This window comes from Balaenoptera acutorostrata, chromosome 6 (genome assembly GCF_949987535.1).
Source record: "Balaenoptera acutorostrata chromosome 6, mBalAcu1.1, whole genome shotgun sequence".
NCBI lineage: Eukaryota > Metazoa > Chordata > Mammalia > Artiodactyla > Balaenopteridae > Balaenoptera > Balaenoptera acutorostrata.
This window is the reverse complement of record NC_080069.1, coordinates 11,061,878-11,084,108: the sequence shown is the minus strand read 5'-3', so window position 1 is coordinate 11,084,108 and position 22,231 is coordinate 11,061,878. Positions and strand designations below refer to the sequence as shown.

General features: G+C 44.3%; 1 protein-coding gene across 1 annotated transcript in view; it reads right to left on the bottom strand.

The window, feature by feature from the left end:
* Positions 1-286: 286 nt before the first annotated feature.
* NUGGC (nuclear GTPase, germinal center associated) overlaps positions 287-22,231 on the bottom strand; it is a 42,051-nt gene continuing 20,106 nt past the window's right edge. The window contains exons 11-19 of the mRNA XM_007192787.2: positions 18,424-18,529; positions 16,591-16,724; positions 11,900-12,064; positions 9,881-10,038; positions 8,252-8,393; positions 6,975-7,083; positions 5,773-5,909; positions 3,653-3,743; positions 287-426 (exon numbers count right to left, since the gene is read on the bottom strand). Of these exons, the coding sequence (XP_007192849.1) occupies positions 287-426; positions 3,653-3,743; positions 5,773-5,909; positions 6,975-7,083; positions 8,252-8,393; positions 9,881-10,038; positions 11,900-12,064; positions 16,591-16,724; positions 18,424-18,529 (1,182 nt within the window). The remainder of the gene's footprint in view (positions 427-3,652; positions 3,744-5,772; positions 5,910-6,974; positions 7,084-8,251; positions 8,394-9,880; positions 10,039-11,899; positions 12,065-16,590; positions 16,725-18,423; positions 18,530-22,231) is intronic.

The following is a 22,231-nucleotide window of genomic DNA, read 5'->3' as shown; positions in this document are numbered from 1 at the left end:
TAAGTTTTTTGCTGTTTAGATATTTTTCTCCAGTAAAGCACAAGTTTCTTGTCCCTAAAGCTTTAGACCTTCGTGAGGGTTTCAAGATGACTCTTTCTGGCAATAGTAGAAAAATGAAATGATGTTGCTCTGTACTCAACTTATGACAGAAGTAACAATATACTGAGTTGTCTATAAAGCCCCCAAAGTTGGGAGGTGTTCTTTATTAGGTTTTAACAAACAGTAGTAAATCTGAATTTTTGCCTCCAGGTTTGTACTCCATGGTGCTAAGCCCCAAGAATTAAATCTATGTTTTGGGGGGGCCAGATTTGCTGGGGGACATCCTCAGAAGGAAATCTTGCATGCCCCGACGCAGCAGTGCATTCTCAGCAACCTCCCTCAGGCTCCTGTGCAGCTTCTCCATCTCCTTGTATTCACTTTTGACATCTACAGAAGAGCAGAAAGCAAGCATTAGGAGTTAGTCCTTTTCAGAAACGTCCCCAGAAAACAAATCCCCCAACAATCCTGTTCTGACCTCGGTCACCTGTCCCAGGATGTGAGCTTGAGAATGGAGCTTAGCGATCAGACAGTCCAGTCAATATGTTTTACAAATAGCTCGATCAAACCAGGCATTCTTGCTCTTACCTTAAGGCTTATCTCAGCATAGGGGGCACCTTGAAAATAAACACAAACCTACCCACAAAAAAGGTCTGGGAAATCACTGAGTCTTTACAAAGGCCTCATAAGTGCTCAGTGGAAGGAGATACAAAGCACACCCCACACAAAACCTCCCCCAAGTCTTTTCCAGGCATCTCTCTCCTTCTCCGATCTCTCCCCACAGCTGTCCCCATTCTAAGTGAATTTGCTCTTATTTTTGGCATCTCAGGTTTTTAGCCCATGATCTGCAATCAAAAGGTATCCTTTTGATGGTTAATTTTATGTGTCCACTTGTCTGAGCTGTGGTGCCCAGATATTTGGTCAAACATTACTCTGGATGTTTCTGTCAGTATATTTTTGTATGAGCTTTACAGTTAAATCAGTGTACTCTGAGTAAAGCAGATTGCCCTCCACAATGTGGGTGGGCCTCATCTAATCAGATGAAGGTCTGACTAAAACAAAAGGCTGGTCTCCCCTGAGCAAGAGGGAATTCTCCAGCAGACTGCTTTCAGACTTCATCTGCAATGTCAGCTTTTCCTGGTTCTCCAGCAGACTGTTTTTGGACTTGAACTGCAAGTCCTTCTTGTATCTCCAGCCTGCTGGCCTCCCTTATCAGATTTTGGATGCACAAAACTGCCATAGTTGCAGGAGCCAATCCCTTAAAATGATCTCTTCCTATATATATATATATATGGACATATGTGTACATTCTATTGGTTCTGTTTCTCTGGAGAACCCTGACACAGTCCTCTTTGAAGGGACACTTCAGACTGACCTTGGGGTTGGCTCTGGCATTGCTCCTGAAAGCCTCTCCAATCGCCCTTGGCTCTATATGTCATGACTCAGACTCACCCACCCTGAGCTGGCCAGTGATGGGAGCCAAGACCTTGACCAAGAAGGGAGTCAGAACCCTGAGTCTATTTGTCTTTCTCCTGAGTCTAGAAGGTCTCCCATTTCCTCACTGCCTCTTAAATCGTATTTATCCTTGCAGGCTCCATTCTAGGACCCAGCTTACTTGAAGCTACCCCAGTGTCCCAGCCCTGAATAACCACTGTCTTCTGCACTGTAGGAATAACAGTCTGGTGCCCAAGTGCATCCCCTCCCTCAGGTTTTTGTTTACATGTCACATTCCCAGTGAGACCTTCCCTGGCCACCCTGGCCCCTCCTCCAGGACCTCTCTCTCCTTCCCTGCTTTATTTTTCTCCATAGCATGTATCGCCCTTTGGCTTGCCACACACTTTATTTATTCTGCTTCCTGCCTACCTTCTGCCCTCTGGGCTGTAAGCTCCATGAAGGCAGAGATTTTTGTCTGTATTGGTCACTGCTGTATCCTCAGTACCTAGAACACTGCCCAGCGCCTAGGAGGGGGCTGTGGTTTCTTGTGGAGTGAATGCATATGATCTGCTATTGTGATTTACAGTCTTGCACATCTTGTCTTAACAACGAGCTAAGACTCAGAGCAGGCACTGTTTCAGACCTCTTTGGTACCTGGCACAGTACTCCCTACATACTGTATATTCACTGGTGATGGGAAGAAAAGGAGACGGTCTTAAATTGTGGCAAGAGTAATTTACATCAAACTTAGGGGAACATTTTCTGTCTGTGAGACCTGGAGAGTCGGAAGACCTTTGACCACTTCGAGGGGGGGGTTCTTAAAAGAAGACACGATTGGGTGACTCTAATCTTAAAACAGGTTCAAGACAGATGGTCATGGGAAAGACCGATAAATTGCAGTGCAAGGGTGTCGTATCTCCTTCGCGGAGACCATTAGGAACAGGTTAGACGGCCGTCTCACCAGCCAGAACTGGGAGAGAACGATGATTTCCAAAGAAATACGTAAGTGCAGGACAGATCTTTAGAAGCGGAAGTTGTGGCTTTTCCTTTGGAAATAGCTCTGACCACTTTCACCCTGATGGACTCAGCAAAGGCAGCAGCTCTTTTTTTTTTTCCCAGCAGGCAACTGTGCACACAGTTTAAAACCTAAAAGACCCAGTGCAAAGCGAGTCTCCACCCTCCCCATTCTCCAGGCTCCAGTTCCCCTCCTTAGAGGCAACCAGTGTGACCAGTTCCTGTGTACTCCATGGAGATATTTCTGCATATACAGACACATACATATGCTTTTCCTTTTTTTGCTCTCACAAATGGCAACACATTACATGCTTTTTTTTTTTTACTTTACAATATATCTTGGAGCTTGTTTCTTACCGCTACATATAAAGCTGCTTTTTTTTTTAACCAGTTGCAAGGTCCTCTACTAGTGGTGTAGCTAAGTGAGCTTAACCGTCACGACCCCTAAGTCTATGGATGGATCTTTGAGGTCCTGACACCATGAACAATGCTACCCTGAATAACCTTGTGCACGCGCCACTCTGCCGTGTATGAGGATATCAGAGGATAAATGCCTAGAAGAAGGATTGCTGGGCCAAAGGATGTGCACATTTTTAATTTTGCTAGAAATTGCCCAGTTGCTGTCTGCACCAGCTTACACTTTCCGGTTTACACCAGGGGACCTGGTGGAGCCCACGGTGTGAAGGGGAGATGGGTGCCTGTACCACACGCCCCTGGTGCTGCATCCCCAGCTTCCTGGTGGGTGAAAACAAACCTTCTCCACCACAACCAGCAAATGAGGCTTCTCATGGGAAGGTATCAATCTAAAAGAACGGGTTTATGGAGACACCAGGGCAGAGGAATGGATTTGAATTTGCCGCTTTCCAGCTATGGCTCCTCGGCACATTATCTAAGTTTCTGTTTCTGCATCTGCAAAATGGAGCAAGAATGCCTGCCCCTGAGGGTGAATATAAGAATGTGGTGACATTCAAAACCCGAATATAATGCTTGGTCTCAGCTGGGTGCTCAGCAAAGGAGGGGCCAGTCATAATCGTCCTCATCATCTCCATCCCTTGCCCTCGAAACTCTTCCTAACTTAGTTTCTTTAAATCCAGCAACGAGCAACCGCAGTTTGGGGGGTAAGGGCGTCGGCATCATCACCCTTTATGCAAAGGTCGCATGTATTTACCTGCAAGCTCCTTGTAGAGCCCATCCCCCTGGGACGAAGCAAGGGTCAGCATGGTGGTGATACTGCCCTTCACCTTCTCCGTGATTCCATTCTACACGACAAAGGACGGTCATTCTGTTAGGAGGGCACAGCCTCAGGGAAAGGAATCTCATGAAAGGGACCCCACCCCCCACCCACCCAATCCCCCAGCCAGAGAGTGTTAGCGACTGGGGTTGCCTTTTGGCAACTTTTTCAAAGTTCCCCTTTTGGCAAATTTTTCAAAGTCAGGTCCAAGGGTGGACCACTTGAGAATACCCTGGGTGACCAGAGTCATCAGGACAGCATTTCTGAGGGGCCCCACCTGCCTTTGCATCTCCTTTCCTAGACTCATGGAAATTGTACCTCTGATGCTGAATGACCGAATCAGGAGTAGTGAGGACACACAGAACCATGGTGGGGGGAGAACAGCCACCGCAGAGACAGAAAAAGAGGCAAAGTGAGCGTCACCGTCCCATTGTCCTATCATGCATTTAGTCACAGCGTAAATGTTTGTTGACCTCCTGCTTTTCATAATACACCATTAATATATAACTTTCCAACTACCTGAGAAATGTCTTCTTGCCACTCTCAGTCGTTCTATCAACTAAAACCAGTTTTCCTCTTCTAAGCATCTCTTGCCTCCCTTTGAAAAGCACTGGACTCTCCACTAGCCTGACAGAGCCTAGTTTTGAACCTGCATCTCCTGACTCCAAGTCTTATGGTCTTTTCTTCAATGCACCAGGCCGGGAACCCAAAGCTCTAATCTCGGCTGCATCTGTGAACCTTGTGCTAGTACCTCAGGCCCTTGGCCTCAGCTTCCTTGTTTGTGAGATCAGAGAATGGGAACGCTCTGTGGTCTTGCCCAGTTTCACCTTCCTGCATTGCTGCCATTTAAGATACATTTGTACATGCTCAACGTGCTAATCATTTTTCAGAGGGATTGTTCTCTTCGGCACCTTAAGGGCTGGTTTTTATACATTCAGTGGGGATTGGCAGCTGTAGAGTTTGGCAAATATTCTGCAAGTATTTGTAGTCGGTGGTAATATGTTAAATGATGGAAATTAAACCACGCCTGGTAAATGAGATACCTCTTAGCCTGGTCCAAGAGATATTACATGCCTTGTATTGTGGAGAAAGGTATTTTCCAAAACCGTGGTGATGCGGGGAGAGGAGATTGTGCAGAAGCAGGTTTCAGGAAGCAGGCTGGTTCAGAGGTGGACGGAAATAGCAAGGAGCCGGGGTCCTCAGGAGGTTGGGAGAGAGTCAGCTAAGCCTGGACTGAGGCTGATGAATTTGGAAACCCTATTGGCTTGGGGCCTGGGTGGGGGGACAGCCAGCAGTACGTTGGACTAAAACAAAGAATTTATATTACTTGGGGAGGGGTTGGCAAGCTAAGAGACCCAGGGCTGGGATAAGATCGTCCAACCGTACTTGACAGAAGCACTTAGGTTTGAGGAAACTGTTAGGAACTGTCTTCTGAGACACACAGCGTCACACCTAAATCTATGCCAGGGACTGTAACAGACTGACCTATAATAGTTGACTGGCATTTATCTATTGGTATTTTATGTAGACAAGTCATTTTCCCTCATTTAAAAAAAAATCTGTCTTAAGATTATGCTATTGCCGGAGCCAGGTTACCTGGTCCCAAATTCCCGCTCTGTAACTTACTAGCTGTGCGACCTCTTGATACACCTCTCTCTGCCTCAGTTTTCTTATCTGTAAAATGGGAACAATAATAGTATACTTCACAGACTTGCTGGGGATTCAATGAACTCATGTTTGTGAAGAGCTTAGGATCCCCTCTAGATATTACAGTTGTCCTAGTGATGACTCAGTAAAGAGGAAAGAGGCAGGAGAGAGCTGGAGGGGCTGCATTTCTGAAGCCACGGCCTCAGAGAGAAGCCCGAGCCAGCATGTGGTGGCAGTGGAGGCTGGCCTCCTCCCCAGCATCATGGCCATCGGTTGGGCCTTCTCTACAGAAGGCACCTGGCTCTATTTGGGCCCAAACAACTACAGCTTCTTCTGTCTTCTGTACCTGCTTCCTGTGCTCCCCCAGGAGCCTCTTTCGGACTGGAATTCAAACCATGGATGTCAAATACCTTCAGCTGGTGAAATTGGTGCTGCATCCTTTCTTGAGCCCGTTCGAACATGCCCTCGGCCACCTGCTGGTCCAGCCATCTTCTGAGGACATCTTTCATTCTTTCACATGCTTTTTTGCCCGTGATCTGAGCTGCCTCTGGCAAAAATGATAGTCACAGTCACAGCACAGCAAGGACTTGCTTAGAGACCTTTAGCATCAGAAAGACAGACAAGCAAACAGGGACATCCCTGGTGGCGCAGTGGTTAAGAATCTGCCTGCCAATGCAGGGGACACGGGTTCGAGCCCTGGTCCGGGAAGATCCCACATGCTGCAGAGCAACTAAGCCAGTGCACAACTACTGAGCCTGCACTCTAGAGCCCGCAAGCCACAACTACTGAAGCCCACACGCCTAGAGCCCATGCTCTGCAACAAAAGAAGCCACTGCCATGAGAAGCCCGTGCACCGCAATGAAGAGTAGCCCCCGCTCACCGCAATTAGAGAAAGCCCACACGCAGCAATGAAGACCCAACGCAGCCAAAAATAAATAAATAAATAAATAAATTTATTTAAAAAATAAAAATAAAAAGTAAATTAAAAAATTTAAAAAGCACATTAAAAAAAAGAAAGACAAGCAAACTATACACACACACACACACACACATATATATTATACATACCTACATACATACACATATATATTCATACATGTAGCACCATTTTCTACACCGTGGAAATAGAATAACATGATACAAAACACTAACTCAATATTTAGATCATTTTCATGTTGAAAATCTAATGAGTGAATTAAGCAGAAGCTTCCAAAATTCCAAACTCACCCGCCCACCCCAGAAAAAAAAACAGTGGGCCCACCAAACCAAGAAAAAGCTGGAAAGTGAGTTTACAGATACTTAAAGAAAATAAGAATGAGAATTGGATAATGGATTTTATGGTTTAATTAGCTGAGATGCAGCACGGAGAGGAGAAGCCAGGTGTCTAGATAAAGGCTGGACAGAAAGAACTAGAAACACACAGATGGAAATGGTTCATGGCTGACCTCTCCCCACACCCTTGCAATTGTTTGGTTTTAATTTGTAGACCAAGAGTGCTATGGGGACTTAGGACACAGGAGGACAAACACTTTGAAGGGCGAGCAGCAGACAAGGATGCCAAAGGAGCCGACAGACCCCGGAGGAGGCGGAAAAGTTACTCTCGGGGGCCCACCTTCATAACAGGGCTTCAGGTCGTTCTGAACAGAGGTGCTGAGAGACTCATAAATCCTCCTCTTCTTTCTGAGGATGTGTCCCTCCAGGCCTCCCAGGATGGCGCTTATCTGAGAATCCACGTTAACCAAAAGCCATTTGTGACAATCCCTTAATAGAAGCAGGGCAGGGGTTCCCGTGTACGGCCACCGCCTCCTCTGCCCTGTATTATCGTTGGCTGTTCACACATCTCCGCCACTGTGAACTCCTCACAAGCAGGAACTTTATCTGAAGCATTTTTATATCCCCAAGTGCTTCCCACAGTGCCGGGCACCTCAGAAAACTCGGTAACTATTTGCAGAGTTGAACTCGGGTGCGTGCAAGCTGCTGGGATGGGGCATTTGGGGGAGGGCAGCGGAGGCACAGGCGATTTCTCTAGTGTTACCCTGTAACTTGGGCTGGGCCTGTGCTGTGGACGGAATAGTCATGTTCCCCCAGATTCTTATGTTGAAATCTTAAACCCCAATGTGATGGCATTAGGAGGTGGGGCCTTTGGAGGTGATTAGGTCTTAAGGAGGGAGCCCTCCCAATTGGGATGATTCCCCTTATAGACAAGACCCCAGAGAGCTCCTCTGCCCCGTCTGCCATGTAAGCACACAGCAAAAGGATGGCCACCCGTGAACCAGGAAGCAGGCCCAATCGGACACCAAATCTGCCTGCGCCTTGATCTTATACTTCCAGCTTCCAGAACTGTGAGAAATAAATTTCTGCTGTTTATAAGCTGCCCGGTCTATGGTATTTGTTACAGCAGCCCAAACAGACTCAGACAGGCTGGACTAAGAAACTGAGTCACAGACAAGAGTCTTGAGGACTCAAAACTGAAACATGATCTGCAAAGAAGGACACTTCTTTAAACTTCACCGCTGTGGATAATACTTCATGATACTGGCAAAAATGATAAAGAAGTCAGTGAGAATGGTACCAGTGGATTCAAATGTTTATACTTCTAAGGATTCTTTGAAGATTCTTCTTGGGAACTGGGTCTACTTGACAATCTCAGCATTTACTGTTGCTTGCTTCTCAGTGGGACAAAGCTTGCTACGTCTGTAGCAGACTCAGGACCGCTTCACTTTGCCCCATCCCACTATGTTCTGTATCCCACAGTGCCTGCTATAAGGTCCGCCCAGACCCTGGACACTCCAGGGAAACAAGTGGGAAAAGACAGGCACCTCCAAAATCTTGCTGGGAAGAAAACCACTACCCACCCTCGCTGCCCTCTTCACTTTATAAGGATCTTACCTCCTGGATCAGGAAACTCTTTTTATAGCTATCATATTTCCAGCCATTTCTTATCCCAATTTCCGTCATCTTCTCCTGCAGAGAGTGCTTAAAAGCATCTATGTGGGGCATCAGAGCTGAACCATCAGTGGGCTTCCCAGACCTACAGGGGAAAGCACCATAAAATGTTGAGAGACAACGGTGGCTATTGTGGGGTTAAAACAAAGAGGAAACTAGCTGGTATTCTTTTACTCATTTTTAAGAGAAGGAGGACGAGATCTAACAGTTATAAAATTCCCATAATGTAGTCTGTGCAATGATGTCCATTTTACAGATGAGAAAGCTGAGGCTCAGAGACGGTAGCTAATGTGTTCAAAGTCGCACAGCTAGTGAGTAGCAGGGCCAGACCTTGGGCACTGATCTGTTTAACCTCAAAACTCATAGTCTTTCTGCTGCCCAGGTGTTCCCACTTGAAAGGGTGGGACGAACTACACCTTAAAAGATGGGTAAGATTTAGGGACATGAAAAGAAGGAGGAGGCGTTCTCCACAGGGACGACATAGTGAACTAGGTTTCAGGACATCCCAGGAATAAAAAGCATCAGGTGAGTAGAGGAGAGGGCAGAGGCTTGAAGTCCTAGCTCTCTACTTATGAGCCGGGTGACCCTGGGAAAACTATATGATTCCTCCGAATGGCAGTGTGTTCACTTGTAAGAAGACCAGAGCCACTTCAGAGGGTTATGGGGAGGGTGTGACGACAGGATGCCTGCAAAGTGCTTAGCACAAGTTCCTGGTACATCTCAGTTGCTCTTTGCTGTCCGCAGGCTGGTTAAAGCCAGGGGTTGACACTGACAGGGGCGTGGGGAGAGATGGGAAAGGCCAGTTGGAAGCAGGTGGAATGTCTTGAAGGCCGTTCCAAGGAATTTGGAGTTTACACTACAGATGTGTAAACAGGGGTGGGTGAGCGTAGGTAGAATAGCAGGATTCCAAACAAATTTAAAGGAAGGTTGGGGGCACGGGGGTGGAGGCACTGAGTAAGAATCGAGCAAAGGTAGAATGGCTCAAACAGGAGAGGGTGGTAGGCCAGGTGAAATGCCAGGGGCAAAGGAGGGAGACTGGGGACAGGCTGGGGATTAGAAGAGACTGTCTCTGTGGATGGAGAAAAGGATTGGAGGTCAAGGAAGAAGGGAAGGACGGGGCGCTGTGAAGGTTCAAGCCCCCCACCCCACGCCATGTGTGAGCACGCTGTGTGTCAAAAGCAAGCAGAGCCACTGTGAGCCACTTTTCCTTTTCTCATTCAGGGAAATTTACGAAGGCCGTGTGTTTCCTTAACTCCACACTCTCCAACCAAAATACCCCTGTCCTGGGCTCAGATCTATAAGAAAATGGATCCCCGGTGCATGTAGGAGATATTTTAAAAATAATGGGAATCATAATATTAATCTGAAAGCAGCATCTCCAGCTGCACTCCAGGTCACCACAGGAAATTTTTAAGTAAACCAAACTAAGGCTTTTGTGTTTTGCCAAAGACTAAGTTTTCCTCCTCAAGTTGCAAGCTACTCTGGACCCTTCCAGATCCAAAGTACAAATTCTTAAAGATGAGCGTTCTTCGGATGTTTGTTCACAGAGGAGCCAAGTGAAGGATCCTTTACCTAAAAATGACTCCAAACACAGGATCAATCTGTTCATAGATGGGCTGCGTGATGGCTTCGTTCAGATCTATTCTCCCAAGAGTCCTGGAGGCATAGATACCGTTTTTCAGGCAAACCGCTTTCAGAGTCTGGTGAAAACCCTGGTTTCCTCTACTCCTCTGGATAATTAAACAATAAGATAGTGGAGTTAGTAGGTGTTACCTAGAATTCACGGGATCAGAGTTGCACTGCCTTTGGCCAAACACCATTACCAAGAATCACAGGGAAGAGTAGAGACATGATCTTTCAATGTATTATTAAGCTACACAGAGAGGATAGCAGTCACACCTCAAGTTGGCGGGTGCCCCTGCCCTGGGTTCCCAAAGCATCCTCTGCTCTCTGCTTACATACAGCTTTGCATTTGTCTCTTTACTCATCAGGCTGCTAAACTGGACCATCAGCTGGTTAAGATGAGGCCCGATGTTTCATCCATCGTGATGTCCTCACCATCTGGTCCTGGTATAGGTCATGCTTGATAAGTATATGCCAAATGAGCAGTTATTAAATGAAAATGTGCTCTGACTCTACCGCGAGTATGTGTTTTAGGTTTTCCAAGCACAGCCTCGATGTTTTACACTTTTTAAAAAATATTTGATAAAATGTAACTTGATGTGTATATCTTTGTAATATTTTCTCCCAGAGACATAAACTCACACATCAGAAGAAAAAAATAATATGAAGCTAGAGCTATAAGAGACTTGACAAATTTTAGCCACATGGTGATTGATCCTCAGCAAAGAGAATAAAAAATACATTTGCACTGACTGAAATTTCAGTAGAGGCCTTTGTGATCATTAGTCAATGATATATGTTTTAAGGGAATATGTTTTAAGTGAATGGCCATGTAGCATGGTACAACTGGCATCATACTATCTCTATCTATCTATCCATATCTATCTTCCCGTATCAATCTATCTATCATCTATCTCTATTTTAATATTCTGCCAGTTTTTGCTTAATATTATAACATGAGCATTTCCTGAATTCATTGTAAATACTTCCAAAAAATTATTTGAATAACCACGTAATGTCATATGGATGTATCATAATTCACTTTACCATTCTCGTATGATTAGACATTTAGGCTATTGTTACCTAAAGATATGATGTTAGTATATACATGTCTGCCCAAATATCTGATCGCAAAGGCAAGTTGCTTATCAAATAGGAACACCCTGGGTTGTGCCCATAGTCACAGAGTAAAGAAGCCATTGAAGGGCTGAGGGGAGAGGGGACGGTTCCTGGGATGAAGCCCTGGTGACAGCCTGAAGGTGCCTGTTGCTGCTCCTTCCTCCACAAGCACACTGTCTCAGAGGACTGGTCCCCACCTCGTGCCTTCACCTTCTCAGCACCCACCCACTCATTCACCTTTTGTGATCTGGGATCTTCCACCATCGTATAGAAACAGTTCTCTCCAGGGTCACTTCATTACCTATCGCTATGAAACAAATTACCCCAAACTTCATGGCTTAAACAACCACACACATTTCTTATCTCTCATCCCTTAGAAACCCCATATAACTATTGAATAATTAAAAGATAAAACAACAATTTGTGTGCCAAGTGAGAGATTATAGGGTGCTTTCTTACTGTGTATCTAATTGATACTTACATCAGCCCTGTGAAATAGATTGGGCAAGTGTTTACCATCCCCATTTTATAGAAGAAAAATCCCAACGGGCTTAAGTGGGTTTAGGGCCTTGCCCAGGCCTACAGAGAGGATGTTTGGTGGGGTTGGCGTTCAAAACAAGACCCTCGGATCCTAAATTCCAATTCTTTCTGCTGCACATGTACCCTTCCCTGCGTCCTCACAATGCACAAACAATTCACTCAATATGCTTTCTTGTGTGCAATTTTCACTCTCTCCTAATTTCTTCTAGCTCTTTATTTCTTTTAAAAGCAATGGGATAGTGAAAAAAGGTGGAGAATCAGGCAGGTCTCACCGAACATCACGGTTTTTCTTTTTAGAGGGTCACTCACCATCAGGCACGCCCCAAGGATCCGTCGGTAGGAACTCCTGGCATTTAGGACCCCTTCCTGCAGAGGCTGCACTATGTGGGCAAAGCACTGGTCGATGGCCTTCTCCAGCAGCTGTATCTCCTCTTCCACAAATCTCCGCAGGCCACTCACGTGCAAGTATTCGTTCTAGAGACAAGGACCATCAGGAGCATGAGGCCAGCCCCTCCCTCAAGGCACCGTCTCCTCCGGCTCTGCTTGCTTTAAGTCTGTCACCAACACAGGATTTAGCTTGAGCAGATCACCCATGGTGGACCCCTCCCTGTCATCCCAATAAGGCATCCTTCAGGGCACAGACCTCCTCAAGCTTTGTGGGATTGGAGAATCAAACAAATATTTCCTCCTGCAACTTTTCCTGGGGGTTAATCCATTAGGCTACTTGAAAGAGTAAATATTTTTAAACAATCCAATTGTCATTAAAAGAGATTTTTCCAATGACATCTGATTCAACAAATATTTATGAACTTTGTGCACAAAGCAGTTTTGGAGGATAGGGTTTGTCAAACTTTAATGTGCATAGAAATCACCAGAAGAGTTGGTTCAAACCCAAGGGCCTGGGATTCTACGTTGCTAGCAAGCCCCAGGTAATACTGATCTTCTGGACCCCACTTTAAATAAACAGCAAAGCTACAGGACCACAAAAATAAAGACTTGGTTCCTGCTTCAAAGGAGAATAGTCTAGTCAGGGAAGAAAATATCTATTCAAATAATACAAGGGAGGGACCGCCAGGGGCAGCCTTGACCTCTAGGTTCCAAACTGGAAACTCTGTAGTGTCTGTCCCCTGTACGAGAACCCCGGGGACCACACGGTGCCTGACTGCAGTGGAAAGAAACCACACTCCTTAGCTCGTCACTTAAGGTCCTTCGTGGCCAAAACTCAACCAATTTCTCCAGCACCACCAGCTCTCTGTTTGCCCAAAAGGTCCTCCCGCGTAGCTGCCCCTGAACTTGCTACCGTTCCCCAAACGTGCCATCCTTTTGGTCCTTTGCATGTGCTCCTCCCATGTTCGCATACTCCCGAAGCTCAAAAGTCACTTCCCATGTGATGCTCTCCCTGACTCCCCGGGCAGAGTTGGGGCGCTCTTTCCTGGGCTCCCATTGCATCTGGGACACCCCTGCTGTGCTATGTCTCTCTCAGGCCATGTGTCTCCTGCCCTGGGCCAGGACCTTGCTGGAGAGACAGACTCTGTTATTCATGTTTGTTTATTCCGAGGGGGGGCACGGAGAGCACGGTCCATAAACATTTCTGGGGTGAATGAGTGGCGTGGAGAAATGGCTGGATAATGTAGGCTTTTAAAGTGTATTCCAAATTTGATGACAGAAATAGCTCTTGAATTGAGGTGTGACCTTACAGAGATGACTTAGCATCTCTGGATCGCAAGGGCATCGTCTGTGAAGTAAGTGAATGGGGCTGAATGATCCTGAAAACAGCCTCAAACTCCTATACCCTGAGTCTCAGAATAGAGGAGTTTTAGAAGTTTATGGAAACTATTCCGCTTCAGGCAAGCCCTGGGCAGTTTCAGAGTTTTCACTGGTTAGAATTCTATAAGCCATACTTTCTCCCCCAGAGTTCCCTCTAGATTCTTTGGAGTTTGTGGTGTCACTAGTGATCAAAATGAAAGAAGAAAAAAGTCATGAGAAGAAACTCCACGGGCAAGATTCTCACAAAGGCTCACTCTCAAAGAATCCTTGTTGAAGAAGCAAAAGAATGATAAGAAGGGAAGGGGCTGGAAATAAAAGAGCAGTAAGAAAGGGAAAGGCTGGCATCTACTATGAATAAATGCAGGACTCATTCAACATTGAGATCGTCATAATCAACTTCCCATTGATTCTTAAAAATAAAGACTAGATCCCTGTTCATTTCAAATCACTAACTATCCAAACTCTAAAATTTTTGGTTTGAGTCACAATCTTAAAAAATGATCCATCACATATATTTTTTTCCAGAATGCAAAGGAACTGACAAACTCTTGTCTTCCAGCTTTCCATCAGAGAACTAAGACTGAGACCAATATCTGAGGCCAAAGAATTTTGAGTAAGCCTGCTGGCAACTCCTTCTAAAAGGCTATCACAGAAGTGCGAGCCAGCCCCCTGCTCCGTGTCTTCTGTCGCCTGCAGTCTGGCTACAAGGAGGGACTGAGCCCCTACACGGCTTGCACCTCCATACCACGCTCCAACTTTGATTGCAAAATGCTTTGTCCCGGTGTTTATAAAATCAACCAACCACGCACGACACCACATCCGATTCGTTTTCCATCAGCACTTCCAAGAGCAATCTTTTGCTGGGCAGAGAGGCAACTTTCACCCCAAAGAATTTTGGGGGGAAGTTAGAATGTCAAAACTTTCGCTAGTATTTCAGAGGACAAAAGTCAAATTGGAAAGTCTCAGATTCCAGGAGGGTTTCTTTTTTCTTACACAGAACTAGACCCAAACAAGGAATAAGAAATGTGATGAAAAAAGATGGTGAATCTTGCTCTATATGGCACTTTTAATTTCTAAAGTGTGGACATTTGACTGACACTGCGTGGACCATCAAGAGTTGACATTGCTGGGACTTCCCTGGTGGCGCAGTGGTTGGGAATCCGCCTGCCAATGCAGGGGACACGGGTTCGAGCCCTGGTCTGGGAAGATCCCACACGCCGCGGAGCAACTAAGCCCGTGCGCCACAACTACTGAGCCTGTGCTCTAGAGCCCTCGAGCCACAACTACTGAAGCCACATGCCACAACTACTGAAGCTCGCGTGCCTAGAGCCCGTGCTCCGCAACAAGAGAAGCCACCTCAATGAGAAGCCCGCGCACTGCAACAAAGAGTACCCCCGCTCGCTGGAACTAGAGAAAACCCCCGCACAGCAACGAAGACCCAACGCAGCCAAAAATAAATTAATTAATTAAAAATAAAAGAGTTGACATTGCTTACTTTTCACACTGAAGTCAGGTCCCCACCAGCTGCCTCTGCTCATCACTCCACAGGGCCCTCCCAGGTTCACTCTCCCACGTTCTCTGGACCAGCCCTACTGGTACATTTCTCTCCCCTTTCCCTATTGTGCATAACAACAAGTCAGACAGCTTGGCTGTGCAAATCTGATAGCTGACAGCAAGTGTGGAAATAAAGAAATACCAACCAAATGAGAACACACAAAGGCTATGAACTTAGAGCTTGCTATAGCAAGAGAGTCCGTGGCCATCACTTGCGTTTGGCAGACACTCAAAGGCAAGCAGAGGGATGGGAAGGCTTCCGGTACCCTGATCAGAGGCCCCTGGCATGGGGCAGCTGTAGGTGGAGACCTTGAAGCAGGGATCCTACGTGATTCATGAGGATGCATATTTATCTTTTCTTGATTGGTCCTCAGTTGGAAGCAGGGATAAAGATTAGGGAAGCCCATGAGCTAACAAGGCTGTCTGTGATGAGAGTTTCACGGGCAGCCGATTATAGTGAGGATGTGTGTGATCAGAATAATGCAGCCTGCTGGGAGACTGTCATTTGCAGAATTCAAGGCAATGCAATCGTTGCTAAAGGGTTTAGTTTGGCCGGGAGATGTAACCTTCCAGCCATATTTCTGTCATCTGAATTTGATGGGTTGTTTAATTTTTTTTTTCTATTTTGTAAGCAGCCATTGCTCATATTTTAAAACACCTAAGAGAAATGGCAATCTCTTTGCCATAAAATATGGATGATGGTTAAAAAAAAAAGGATAAGGGAAGCTGTCAGTCATTAACAAAGGTCTGGCCATTTGGGGCTGATTGTTACAGAAGTTATTGTTTAGCTTCTTAGATTGTTACTAGAGATAGTAGTCTAACTTCCTACAAGTTTTAGAGCAGGCTGGCTTCCTGAGCTGTTCGTTGTAGACGGGGTGGGGGGCGGGGCGGGTTGGTTTCCTAAGCAGTTTGCTGCAGGCTGTGGGTCAGAGTTCTGTTTTTATACGTGCTTGTCTGTTTGTATTTTCATTCCCTCACAAGGAAACAATGCAGTTGGTGATTGATTCCAGCAACAAAGTTTTCTCCCAAACTCTCCCAAACCTCGAATTTAGCAGCTTATCCCTCTTATCTTAGGGTAAAAAAAATTCATCCATCAAAAAGATAACTTTGTCCACTGCTATGAAAAAAGTCATTTTTAACTGGTTATTCAGAAGACCTGCATTCTAGACCGTGAAGATAATATCTCTCTGCTGAAAGGCCCTCTTCTTTTCCTTCCTCTCACATTATATAACCACACTGCTCTGAGTTTGAGATTCTGACAGCACCAGGCCACGCAGGAAGTCCACAGGCAGAAGAAAGTTTTTTGGACTGTATGTGCACACATGCCTCTTTAGGATAACCAAGAACTGACATATTCCAGTAGAAGTAGACAAATCCCTCCTACCATTAAACACATTCTACCTGATTCAAGTCTCAGGAGAGGCAAAAGTGACTATTTTTACCTTTTCCTCTCAGCCCATCTGTCCTAGGTAAAACATTATTTCTTTTTTTTTCTTTTACTCAAAGGTTACAATGTTAACCCTCGAATTATCTTTCTGCTCTCTTTAGATTCTCTGAGCTTAGGGTCTTCCTCTGATGAGAAAAGAAAGATTACGGTGAGTTAATTTTCTAACTTGGTAAGAGGGCGCATTCTGCCCAGGCCGGGAGGCAGAGGACACACAGCCCAGGGGTCTTCCTACCGGCAGGTTGTCCGTGCAGCTGAAACTGTCTGTGAGGAGCAAGAGGCCAAAAGCTTCAGTGACATACTTGGTCGCCATCCTCCTCTTCTTATCCAAGAGCCTCCTCCTGATATATTCTCTTAACTTGGGGATTTCTGGAATTCACAGGCAGCACAAACAATTTGAAAAGGCCAGAGCTCGTAGGAAATAGAATTCTTAAAAATTAACAGATCAGGCTGGCAGTCTGAATTAACTTCCGCTGAGGTCCTATGCAGGTGGGTTGCTCACTAAACCAACCTGTCTGTTTTCCCCAGTCTAGGATCGGCAGTTATGGACGGTAGATCAGCAGTGATGCATGCCAATTTTATTCAGTGGTAGAGAACAAACTCCGTGAAAAAGTTCAGGCTGGTTAAAAAAATGGGCACTTCCCTCTGGACGGTACTTACCTGGATAGTATATAGAACGAGGGGCTCACATTTCTAGAGCCTCAGCCATTTGGTCCTGCTAGACTTTTCTATCTATATCAAATAACCATTAACATCAAAATAGCTCATGCTTGCTGTAGACAGGGTAGGACCTCTGACAAGTGCAATTCCAGATTAGACACGTATCTTAGTCCGAATCCTCTGTTAGTCGGAAGATAACAGATGTCATGCTACTTTCCCCCCATTATCCCTGTAAGTGGAAATGTTTCTATATTATTCCTTGCCTGTGCCGTGCTGATTATTTCTTTGATATCCTTGTTCAAGCAGTTCCCCATTCCCGGCAATTTTTCACATCTTCTGCTCCTTAATCACCTTTGACACTCATCCATGTCTAGTGACATATAGACCCATTTTAAACCATTTTCAGCTGAGACCAAGGTCAAGCTCAGATCCTGCCTCCTCACCCAGCTTTCCTTCAGTAATCCAGTCACACAGGTCCTGGGTTCTCTGAATTTCTGCTGTACTCAGAGCACCATAGAACTAGCCTCATTTTTACTTTGATTTTTGCACGTGGCTTAGTATAGTAAGTCCCCTACTTACGAACCTTCACGTTGCAAACTTTCAAAGATGCGAATGTGCATCTGGTTCCAGCAAGGAACCAGAACCTGCGCCATCAACGTCAGGCGTGAGTGACATTGCAGCTTGCCCTCCGTCTCCTATTGCTGACGATCCTTCAGCTCTACCATCTCCCACCTCCTCTCCCTCCTCCAGTCAGTAACTCTTCTTAACTGTTCACTCCATGCCAGCCCCTGGATGCCACCTGTTGTTCTGTACTACTGTACTTTTCAAGGTACTGCACTGTAAGATTAAAAATGTTTTCTTTATTTTTGGTGTTTTTTATGTATTATTCGTGTGAAGAGTATTATAAACCTATTATAGTACAGTACTATATAGCCGATTGTGTTAGTTGGGTACCTAGGCTAATTTTGTGGGACTTACGAACAAATTGGACTTACGAACGTGCTCTCGGAATGGAACTCGTTCGTATGTAGGGAACTTACTGTATTAGCTCTTCATGTAAATTTCAAGTTCTCTGAAGAAAGGAGCCATGTTCTCTAACCCCACACCCCCCCCCAAAGAAAAAGCATGCCATGGATGCTATTTCTACCTGTCCCTGGGTGAGCAAGGACTCTCAAGGCAAACACTAAGGAAATGACAACTCATCGTAAGATTTGGAGGAGAAAGGAATTGTGGTCTCAGGCACCACAACAATGCAGAGAGAAACACGCATGTAGTTGCTCATAGGTATAGAAACTGTGGCAAACTAGAAGTGTGGCACAGAAAGTTCTAGAACGGGAAATCCAGAGTGCCAAGCTTAATCCTGAGAATTGGAGTGATTGAGATGAAAATATATATATGTATAAATTACCGGTTTCCTCCTCGGTTAGGAGAGCCTGCTGCCAGTACTCCTGGGCGCTGACCGTGTACACCAGCTCTGAGTCCTCCAGAACCCTGGAGTCAGCTGGCAGTTTTCTCTGAAGTGAGAGAGGCACAAAGAGAACAGAATAACTCAACCGCCATGAAGGCAACCATGCACACGCTCCACAAGAGCCTTCAGCAAACTTTAGCTCATTCACTTTCATTTCTGCACAAGCCCTGTAAGGAACGAGCAATAGTCCCAGTGTCCACCTCACAAGGTCAGAGGTTGTGAGGACACTGTTGCAGAGATTCTCTTGGGAGTGAAAAAAATAGCAATTCTAGAAGGAAATGTGTAGAGAAAATAGTTCAAAAGTGTATTTAACCTTAAAAAACTAAAGATAGAGTTACCATAGGATCCAGCAATCCCACTCCTGGGCATATATCCTGAGAAAACTGTAATTCCAAAAGATACATGCATCCCTATGTTCATAGCAGCACTATTTACAATAGCCAAGATGTGGAAGCAACCTAAATGTCCATCGACAGATGAATGGATAAAGAAGATGTGGTATATATACAATGGAATACTACTCAGCCATAAAAAAAGAATGAAATAATGCCATTTGCAGCAACATGGATGGACTTGGAGGGCATTATGCTACGTGAAATAAGTCAGACAGAGAAAAACAAATACCGTATGATATCATTTATTTGTGAAATCTTAAAAAAATGATACAAATGAACTTATTTACAAAACAGAAATAGACTCACAGACATAGAATACAGACTTACGGTTACCAAAGGGGATAGTCGGGGGGGGGGGGAGATAAATTAGGAGTTTGAGACTAACATATACACATTGCTATATATAAAATAGGTAAACAACAAGGACCTACTGTATAGCACAGGGAACTATAGTCAATATCTTGTAATAACCTATAAAGGAAAAGAATCTGAAAAAGATTAGATAGATAGACAGATAGATATAGATATTATAACTGAATCACTTTGCTGTACACTTGAAACTAACACATCATAAATTAACTGTACCTCAATTTTTTAAAAAGGTATACTTAAATGGTCAGAGGGGGGAAAGTACCAGGATCCGTTTTGGAAAAAGAAGCACAGCCCTGACAAAGGCAGTGATGGGCAGGAGCCAGCTTGGACCAGCTCCTGAGCCTCCATCGTACACAGCTCCTCCCGACTCCGCCCTCAGCACCAGCACATCGGTAGCTTGAAACTGGCAAGGGAGCATTTACACCACAGGAATCGGCAAATGCTACAAATTGGGCCTTTTTTGTTTTTTAAACAGAGAGCTGACTGTTAAAACGTTTATCAATTTGTCAACACAACACAACACTGGGCAAAGGTCCTATAAAAGTGCAAGTTTCTTAACTGGGTGGTTAGTCATCCTACACATTTAAATGCAGAGTAATGTTTAAGCAAATGATGGTTTTAAATGTCAAGGAATTAAGAATCATATGAGAAATTTTTTATGATTAGAAAAACATCACCACAGAGAAGTCATACTAGAATGACACATAAATGATGTTTCATAATACTTCATTCTTCTCACTTAAAAGAGAAAAGCCATAAAGAGTATGCATGTGTGTGCATGGGTATATGGGGGTGGTAGAACACAGTAGGGAGCTGTCAACAAAAAAGCTGAGTGAGTGGTCCACTGGGAGAGGCAAGAAGCTGCATCTCTGGCAAGTTGTGAGCCCATCTAGTCAAGGCTGGAATAGAGATGCTAGAAGCCCCACACTCTAGTCAGGACTAAAGTTATATAAAGGAGCTGCCAAGATTATTATTTTTTTCCCTGTTTGATAGAGTTTTGACTCTAGGAAAATGTTTAGGGAAAGTTGACCCCACTTTCTACTGGGAGATAAAACTAATGTGGAATTAAATGTTAGTAGAGTTTTAAAATAGTTAAAAGGAAAGGAGTATTCCTAGCTTTACCCAGATGTTTGCGTTATTTAAAATTTTGCTCTAAATTTTGTATATCTTTTCTAAAACTTATTGAAGATTAGTTGACACTTCTGCTTGTTATTGTAATCCAAAGAAATATTTTTATAGTGTCAACGGGATGACTACAGTAGCAGGTTCTGTATTATTGCTAAAGAGAAGTAGAAACAGTTACAGTTGGAAGGTAGGATCCAAGAGCTAAGTAGATGCTCATCAGATTATCCTATAGAAAGATGAGCCACTGTTATCATTTACACACATGGTTTTTAATAACTATATATAGCATAATGTATTACGTTTGTAAGAAGATATTGTATATAAGAAAGGAGAAAACCTGGAAGCTCAAAATAGAAGTGACACAAGATGGAAGCAGAATCAAAATGCATATAGTAAAGTTGGAGTTAGATTGAAATCAGGAATATAATTTGTAACCCCATTTTTAAAAAAATTTTATACAATTTTTAAAGGTTACTTTTCATTTACAGTTATTACAAAATATTGGCTATATTCCCCATGTTGAGCCTATCTTACACCCAATAGTTTCTACCTCTCACTCTTCCACCCCTATTTTGCCCCTCCCCCCCACACTGGTAACCTCTAGTTTGTTCTCTATATCTGTGAGTCTGCATCTTTTGTGTTATATTCAATAGTTTGTTGTATTTTTCAGATTCTATATATAAGCCATTATCATACAGTATTTATCTTTCTCTGACTTATTTCACTTAGCATAATGCCCCCCAAGTCCATCCATGTTGCTGCAAATGGCAAAATCTCATTCTTTTTTATGGCTGAGTAGTATTCCATTGTATGTATGTATGTGTGTGTATATATCTATCTATCTATTTATCTACATATATATATTATATATATACACTGCAACTTCTTTATCCATTCATCTGTTGATGGATACTTACGTTGTTTCTATGTCTCAGCAATTGTAAATAATGCTGCTATGAACATTGGGGTGCATGTATCTTTTTGAATTAGTTGTAACCGCATTTTTTAAAAATCTGTATTTTCTAGCTTTGTCAATAAAATGACTTTGCAGTGATATCACCCTGTCCACTTCTTTTACTTGTATGAATTAGTTGATATGAACCTCTTGCACCCCAACTTTTATTTTTAATATTATTCTCTGCTAAAAGAAACCCAAGTTTCTTTGATAGTAATAGTTCCATGCCTTGGGGCAGGGAAAAAGAAAATGGGCCTGAATATGTTCTTGTTGTCAGAGAGGAAAGATTTTTTTTTTTAATGTCTGGGTAATGCTAAAAGGAGCCAGCTTAAATTAAAGGCTCCCATTGGCCAAGATGTGAACTTGAACATCAAAAAGAACACAGTAATTCTGTGAAAAGCCATGAGTTCATTATAATCCTCAAACTGAGTAAAATAATAAGGTATTATGAAGTAATAAGCTCTATCTCTATCTATCTATCTATCTATCTATCTATCTATCTATCTATCTATCTATCTCTGCCCTGAGTTCCCAGCACAGGGCTCCTAAACTCCTTATAAATAGGGGGTTTCATTCTAACACTGAGTCTTTGGTCCCAGTTCCCAGCACAGAGCTCCCAAATCCCTTGGAATTTCTACCCCCCACCCCCATTCTCCAGAGAGGGGAGAGGAGCTGGAGCTGGGGTTAATAACTGATCATGTCTGTCTGATGAAGCTCCATAAAATCCCAGTAGTGTGGGGTTCAGAGAGCTTCCAGGTTGTGAGCACATCCACATTCTGGGAGAGCGATGCACCCCAGTTCCATGGGGACAGAAGCTCCTGCGCTGGGGACCCTCCCAGACCTTGCCCTATGTATCTCTTCATCTGGCTGTTCATCTCTTGTCATATCCTTTATTATATAG